Source organism: Vanessa tameamea, chromosome 8, assembly GCF_037043105.1.
Source record: "Vanessa tameamea isolate UH-Manoa-2023 chromosome 8, ilVanTame1 primary haplotype, whole genome shotgun sequence".
NCBI lineage: Eukaryota > Metazoa > Arthropoda > Insecta > Lepidoptera > Nymphalidae > Vanessa > Vanessa tameamea.
Genome location: NC_087316.1, coordinates 3,865,138 through 3,873,680, shown reverse-complemented (window position 1 = coordinate 3,873,680; position 8,543 = coordinate 3,865,138). Strand labels below are relative to the sequence as shown.

At 30.0% G+C, this 8,543-nt stretch overlaps 1 protein-coding gene and 1 non-coding gene across 2 annotated transcripts; one reads left to right on the top strand and one right to left on the bottom strand.

Moving 5' to 3' along the window:
- Window positions 1-3,796: 3,796 nt before the first annotated feature.
- On the bottom strand, window positions 3,797-8,276 carry LOC113400045 (troponin C, isoallergen Bla g 6.0101-like). Its single transcript, XM_026639412.2, has 6 exons — window positions 8,192-8,276; window positions 8,039-8,066; window positions 6,440-6,583; window positions 5,485-5,607; window positions 4,762-4,893; window positions 3,797-4,054 (listed from the first exon to the last, which is right to left on the bottom strand). The coding sequence occupies exons 1-6, from the start codon at window positions 8,192-8,194 to the stop codon at window positions 4,026-4,028; spliced, it is 459 nt and encodes a 152-aa protein (XP_026495197.2). The 5' UTR covers window positions 8,195-8,276; the 3' UTR covers window positions 3,797-4,025.
- Window positions 6,069-6,140, top strand: Trnah-gug (transfer RNA histidin (anticodon GUG)). The gene has a single exon. It is a non-coding gene; the product is annotated as a tRNA-His (tRNA).
- Window positions 8,277-8,543: the final 267 nt, after the last annotated feature.

Sequence of the window (8,543 nt, the reverse complement as noted above, 5' to 3'; positions counted from 1 at the left end):
GTGTTTATAAAGTGTTTTTTGGAAAAATTACCCCTGACTTATTATACCGAGTAAGAAGGCCGCTGAGTAGAAAGCCATAATATAGTTGAAACTTCAGTCTAGTCAATATTATATTTGATATGATGATAGCTCAGGCGCAGTACCAACGGATATACATGCTTTATAAAACAAAGGAGGGTAAAAACCACTTACATCCTGATTCTAGGGCTTATATGAAGAATTTATTCGGCGAGAAATCAATTCTCAACTTTTTAATTAGACAGCTGATTTAACCTAAGACCTCAAGATTTACAGCCTTATAAAGCAAACAATAGTTATAGGTTTAATTAATTATTTAGTATATAGCAATCGGGAAGGTGTTTTATATATTATATTATAACGATAAAATGAACCAATTTCAAGTATATTATTATTAGAGATCTTAAAGAATCGTTAAAACGTTTTACTAGATAATAAAATCGGAATATGTAATCATTTCAAAGATTTGCTACCACTCGGTGTGTAGACAGCTTACCTAACCTCGGTATTTATGACTAGATTTGGTATTATATTCAAGAAACCATTCGTTTTCCTTAATTGATTGTAGAATTGTCTACGAGACGTAATTCAGAAGCTAACATTGGCATACTGCTTACGGATCAAAATGTTAAACAATTATCGGATAGTGGGGTAGATGTATCAACATTAGAGATGCTACTACAGTACTACTACATAACGTCATTATCTGTAACCTGATTATAACTTCTATAACTTCGCTGTCATTAAATAATACATTTTTCACTCATCCATATATTGATATAAATACCACAGGTTATTCAGGATCTCGACTCTCGAATGATGAAGTTCTTTAATTGTTTGTATTTCTTCTTTCTGTTGACTGTCTGATAAGTCTATTGGCTAGATATATACAGATTACGAAGTTTTGGTTTCAAGTCAGAAGGAAGAAAGTCAGTTGGAAGGTTCAAGTTAGAACGATCATAAAATATTGGAATTTTTGTCCTAAAATTCGCAGTAATAATCCCGAGTTTGGAAGAGTTTACACTGTCATGAAGTTGAAATCACATAGAGCCGTTGATCCTATCGGATTAGATTCGTCGGATTATGAGAGTGGCGGAATAGAGAGGGCCAATGTATTTACGCACACAGTTGTCCTCTATATGTCCTGCGTAGTTGGCTGGTCTCCCTTGAGATTCGCCGCTGTAAAATCGGTCAAGCCGACATCATCATCATCAGACTATATGCATTTTTAATTAAATAATTTATTAAGAGTCACAATATTAAAGTCTTAAAATAAAAATTTACCTTAAAAAAAATTTTGCATAATATTTAAGTGATGCATTGAGTAATAATATTACTATATAATTAAAATTTAAGTCATTGCAATAGCATCGTTATTTTAAGCAAAACATATGTATATAATACGAGTTAAAACACTTTTAATAATTCAATATTGCATAATGTAAGCTTAATTCAATCTTATCACAGATTTTTTTTTATAAAACTTATAAAAAAAATTCTGTGTTAATCATAAAGGTTACATTGGGATAATATTTGAAATATTTCTCTCACTCTCCATGGTATTTATTTTTCCCATCTGATGGTGGGGTCTGCCTTTCTGATTTTTCTCCTTCACTTCGCTCTATCGGACGTGACCTCTTCGGAGACATTGCAGGAACTAAGATGTCTCATGACTATCTCGTCTTTGGTTTCCCTCTGGGTTTATACCCCATGATGTTTATATTGGCTACAACATTACCCAAATGGTCAAAGTGTTTTACGTGACCATACCAACGTAACATATTTGAATTCGAAATATTATTAAATAATATAATATATAATTTAAATACAGGATTCAATTTAACTTTAACGTAGTTTGTTTCATTAAAACCACACCAGATACAAAGCGATACTTCTCGGTAAAATTCATATTCATCTGATCCGCTGCAAGATTTTCGTCGAAATGATAAAATAGATTTATATTATGACGTTTCGAAAGCACTCGTAAAAGTAAATAATTCTATTCGAATCAACCTTTTACTCGGTGGTAGAATTTGTGCAAGTCCATCTGGGTATGTCTCACTTAACTATGAGACATAACATTTTAGTTCCCAAGTTTGGTGGAACGTTGTCAATTTAAGGGTGGTTAATATTTCTTACTGCGTCAATGTCTATGGACGGTAGTGACATTTACTAGATCTAGACCATTTGGCTACGATAAACAAAAGAAAACAGTGTACCTTCACATTTATTTGGGCCATTAGCCAAAAACTAATATTGTGTAGAATTTATAGGAATTAATTACCATTGGTGAGAATCATCAAATAATAGTTAACAATTACGCTAATTAAAGTTACAAAATGACGTCATTATCGATGCATCGACCAGTACCCAAACAAACCAGCCATTCGATTTAAAATCGAACAAACCAGCTACCATTTCAACGGTTACGCCTGAGTCTCATTACGCATAGTGCTAGCTATCAATTATACGATTTACGCGTTGGAACCATCAAATTCGACAAGCCCCCATGCGCCAACATATATTTCAAATATCGAATTTGGAATTAGAATCGCGAATGAGCAAAACCTTTTACATATAAATCTTTCAATGCCAACGGTATTCCCTGTAAAAAATCGTTTTTTGTCGTTATTTTTGATGTTTAAGATTCACACATCTGATACCGATAGTGATACATCGACGACATTTAGATTTCTATTATTTTTATCTTTGATACCAATTTATTCTTCGATACGACGTAAACGTAAACGCAGGGTGAGGACTTCTGTCAAATGCAAAAAAGCATGATTTACATTCGGGGAATTCCCAGGTTATATTTGCTCCAGAAATTCTTGCCCACCCAACTCTTTTTAACTCAACCATTAGGTAATTAAGTTACGTAACGTTAATTTCTTTCGCAATGTAATACAGAGACGTTTACCAATTTTTTGATTTGCAGAGCTGCTGTAAATTAGAAAAGTGCCAATCAATTAATTTGCGTTAATAAATAATCAATTAAACGTATTAACTACAATACAAACAAGGTCTATTGGAACTAATTTCGAGATTAACACCTCTGATATTTCTAAAACAATATGTATTGTAAAGAAAATGTATCCCGTGGTAGCAGGCCAAGACATCAATCCTCAAACCTTGTAAGGCATCAAACTTAAATCAAAAACAAAATTGCACCAAAGTGTTTTAGATACCACATGAGACAGGACCAGAGTCAGTATTATCAAACGCTGTTTCATTAGTTCAAAGTCTTCAAAAAGATTGTGTTCAGTTAAGAAGACTGGCGCAAAAGTACTTTTGTTTTTAAATGACTTCGTTTTTCATACTAGATACTAGCAGTTGCCATTCACATGGACATAACGAAACGTCCTTCTTCGGACAACTTGAATATTTTATTAACTAAATGACTTTTCGTTACAGTTATTTAAATTTGGAATAGTTTTTGTAATTTTATCAAACATGTGGCTGTTTAGATTAGATTAGATAGGTTGATTAAATAGCCAATACTTTTAATACCTAAATAAAACCATCCGTATCGTAAACGTTATCGATGAAACGTATCGACTAAAATGCGTATCAATGCATTCAAACACCCAGTCACATAAAGTTATTTTATATATAAATTGTATCCAATTTTGCTAATGCTAATTTCAGTAAATTATTTATCGAAATTTACAAATACCAAAATTGAAGTTCTAAAGTTTTTTTTAGATATTAGTAATATTTAATCAGTTAGATGTTACCCGAATGAAACTTTGATTTGAATTGAATTCAAACTACAGCATATAATAATATTATTTCATTTTATTATTAAAATACAGATCAATACAATAAAATTATATTCATTTATATAAATATATGTTATATAAATATATGTTATATAAATAAGAATTCTTTAAAATTTAATAATTTATGTTAAATCTAAAATATCTTAAAATTATGTGTGCTTGCTTATATAAACTAAAAAGTCTTATTAACATAACATTATTTAAATTGCTTGATTTTAAAGATAATTATTCACCAGTCATTACTTCAAGGAATTCTGAAAATTGAAAAAAATATATTAATTAGTTATTTACAAAACAAAATAAGTTTTTTGTTTATGTAATAAATAGGCGGACGGGAAAATTTGTCACCTGATGGTAAGTGGTCACCACTGCCCATATAAATTGGCGCTGTAATATGAGTAATAACAAAAATTCCCTCACACTAATGTTGGGAGCTAAGATGTTATGTCCCTTATGCCTGTAGTTAAACTGGCTCATTCAACCACAAGAATACTTAAGTATTGCAATTTGGTTGAATATCTGATAAGTGGGTGGTACCTATCCAGACGAGCTCGCACACAGTCTACCACTAAAAGTGGATCAAAATTTAATATCATTAAAATATATTACGAATTCCGTTGAATGGTTTTTATAATATGTTCTACCGTCAGGTATGTATGTTATTATATGTATCACATAAGAAGATTATTTTATATAAAATAAATTCATTCGTCGAATTGCTTCTATTATATTTAGTTTGTTTGCGAGTAAGCGTTAATACATTTTTTTGTCAAGCAAGTCTAACCTCTAACAGTCCAGTGAACTAAAATCGTTGATCGTAACAACTAAAAACATCGTGACGAACTTCATGGCTGTTTTGAAAGTAAGATAAAAAGTTGAAAAAGGAATTTGTTCAGAAGTTCGACGTTTAGAAAATTAAATTTAAATATGTTTTATAATAGTTATGTAAAAGTGATGTTACCATCGAAATCAACTGTGCCTGATCCGTCCGTGTCAATTTCAGTAATCATTGATTCTAAGTCTTCATTTGATAAAGTATTGTCCAATTCTTTGAATATTTCTTTTAATACTTCTGTTGTGATGTAGCCATTGCCTGTAAGATTTAATACGTTATATGTTTTAAGTATTTCATTAATTAATAATCTGGAGTATTACAATGAAATATTTTTGGGACGCAGTTCTTTTGTGCGGTGAACTGGCAGAAGTCACGTAAGGAAAGAGGCATGACAATGCCACCTTTAGGCGATCTTTACCTCTCTTTCCTTTCTCTCCGTCTCTTTCTAATTTATACGGTTTCATATAATATTATTAAACCTCATGTTTTGGAATTGTTTTAATTCATACGGTTTTTTTTTTTCATCAAACAATTATTAGTCTAAAATTGATTAATTTAATTATATGTTATTTAATAAATAATATATAGAATAATCAACTTTGTTCCAACTTAATGTCCTACAGCACTTCTCTTTTTATATAATGTTGAGTCTTCATAATTTAATTTGTCTTTATGTAGGCCACCTGATGTTAAGTGGTCACCACCGGCAATAGACATTGGGCTGTTAGAAATATTAACCATCTCTCACTTCGCCAATGCGCCATCAACCTTGGAAGGTAAGATGTTATGTCCCTTGTGCCTGTAGTTACACTGGCTCACTCACCCTTCAAACAAATTAAAAAATGTTACCTTCTCTGTCATACAACCGGAATGCCTCCCTTAGTTCAGCCAGCATAGCTTCAGCATCTAACTCTTCAACCATGAATCTTGCTGCTAATGAGCAAAATTCCTTGAATTCCAAAACTCCAGTACCTAAAATGTAACACAAACAATAGTATATATTTTATACATCATAATTTGTATATATAATTATATAGATATTATTTGTATTATTTAGGTATAAAACAAGCAAAAATAATTTACTGCATTTTTGCTTGTAAATAAACATGATAATAAATACATAATTATATTTTATTTTAGACGACGATGTGTTTATGAAACCCAAGAAATTTAATATTAAACATTTTTTTAAGATATTAATAAAACAGTAAAAATTTGATGTTGTAAAAATTAGATTCAAGAGCTATAATAATTTAACTTAAGTATACGATTTTATATAAAACGTCTTAAAATAAATTATACTCATACATACTACACGTACATATATATCATTATATCAAGTATGTCTATGTCCATACTAAATATTAATCATCGATCAGTCGTATTTCTTGATATAGATGATAAAATTCGACGATCTCCTCAGCGCCTCAATAGCCGTGATCGTCTAGTGGTTAGGACCCTACGTTGTGGCCGTAGTAACCCAGGTTCGAATCCTGGTCACGGCAATGTGCAAACATTGTCACGGTGAGGACTTACTTTTTTATTTTAATTACCTTTATTTTAAAAAACTTTACAATTTTTTAAGCAAATCAAACGATGTTTTATAAATTTTTACTCCTATTGAAACATCTATAAAAAGCTTCCACTCATACAACGCCATCTAGATGAGTTTAGAAGAAACACAGTGTAGTTTCGTGAGTAAACACGCTATGCCATCTATCGGTGAATTTCTATTACTAATTAAAAGTAACAAGCTTTTTTTTACATTATTCACTTTAACAATATATACTGATGATATATTTACCGTTTACATCGTATTCCTGAATAATTTCTGTCAGGGTATCATCGTCCAATTCGTGACCCAGCATGTCTAAAATTGTACCAATCATGTCGGTGCTGATAACGCCTTTCTTTTCTTGGTCGAAGGTATCAAATGCCTTCCTCAGCACTGTAAGAAGAAATGATATTCATTGATAAAACAACAGAATCTCTGTTAACATTTGAAATTATAATTTATTTTCAGTCAGGAGGTCAGGTGACATGAGGGCTGGCTTATATTACCTCCAGTGGATCAGAATTACGATTCAACGGTAAAATGCTGCTGGCATTCTTGCCACCATTCCACGCGGCCATTGTGTGCTCAGGAGCTATTTTTATTTTTTAATTGTGTACTTGCATTTGTATCTCTAGATTTTTTATTAAGTCAACATCTGCTATTATTATAAAAACATCACTTTGTATAACAGTTTTTTTCGACATTAAATCCGTGAGGTAAAAACACATCTTTGTGTCGCGACGAATAGGTAGTTTATTCGAATTAATTAAATTTACATTTTTTATATTAATTAATTAAACAAAAAATGTAGTATCATTATTTTCTTACATAGTTAGATTTAATACAATATAATATTTTTTTATTTAAACTTGTCATAAGCTTAAGATAATTTGAACCCAGGCAACTATTACGCGACAAACGTAATTAAAATTTAGCATGAAAATTTCCAAGCATAATCTCAATTGTTGATCAAGATCATACTAAAACTTTAAAACGATATAATGTAACTATATTATTAATATATAAAATAAAAAAAATCTAAAATACAGGTTTTTTTTAATATCATTCAAACTTTGCAAAAGGCTAAACTCATTCAGCCAACTTTAATTTTTAATAACCTTAAAAAGAATTCATTATAATTAAATACATTTATTTGTATATTATTTAGCCAGAATTAAATTATTATTAAATAGCTAACTATTTTATTAAACAAAATTGACAATTTAAAACAGATTTGTTTTCTGTGTTTCAGCTGTGTTTAGTAATTGAAATTGCTGGCACGGTGTCAATCCAATTAAGAGTATTTCGTTGGTCATTAATTCTAATGAAACTACAAATAGGAACGTCGTGTTTGACATCGAACAGGTCTACATTCAAAGAAGCCATAACCTAGCACAACGAGTAATTAATTAAAATTAATAATTATTATTAAGCAATAAATAAAGTTAGGTTATCACTTTTAAAATCATAAGCACAGCTTTTGTAAGTTATGTCACTGAATTTTTGAAATTACTTCCAGTCATATAATATTAATACGATTTTAATGCAAAATTTACAAAATCACATGCTTAGAAAAACCTACGTACTAACTAAATCAAACCAAGGTTTTGAGTTTTGTCATTATGAAAATATTTAGTCACTCGGATCACATTGGTGAGAAAGTAATTGAAAACGTTAACAACGCTTAAATAAAAATACATTCAAAGAATGTCAATTATTGAAAAAGAAGCGTTCTTTCATTTGAACTTTCTTGTTATCAATTAATAAACAATATTTTATTAAAAGATTAATTTCAATGTGTTTCATTTTCGAAATGTAAATTAATTAAAAAAAAAACAAAAAACTTACTTTGTATCTGACTTTGGTCGAGTTCATCCTGTAAATAAACAAATGAAAAGCATATAAGAAAAACATAATTCGTAATAACATATGAAATAAACATTAACGTTATTTAATTGTTCACTTGTAATTTAATATACGTATTCTCATAAAATTACACACCATATCACTGGTTTTAATAAGTCGTAAACAGGCACTGAGAAGCAGATGTGTCAAAAACTGTCTTGATCTAGTTTCCTGCAGTTTATATATCATGATTTCGATTGACGCATTACGCCTTGGTGGAATACTTCAGGGGAGATAAACTAGATGTCTTTATTTAAAAATAAACATAATTTTGTTTTTTTCTTTTTCTTTTTTAATTATGACGTATCAAGTTTTGTTAAAATGCTTATAGTATATTATTCAACAGGCTTATGACATTTGACTTATTTAAGTTTTTTTTTTTTTTTAATTAAATGAACTTCATATTTAGTTCGAACCGAGTAACAAATTTATTTATAGAGACACTAGC

Excerpts from the sequence above, each read along its gene's own strand:
- LOC113400045 (XM_026639412.2), bottom strand. Across the intron at positions 6,584-8,038 it reads CGACCAAAGTCAGATACAAA|TGCTGAGGAAGGCATTTGAT; the intron begins GTAAGTTTTTTG and ends TTCTTCTTACAG. Across the intron at positions 5,608-6,439 it reads TCAGGAATACGATGTAAACG|GTACTGGAGTTTTGGAATTC; the intron begins GTAAATATATCA and ends GTTACATTTTAG.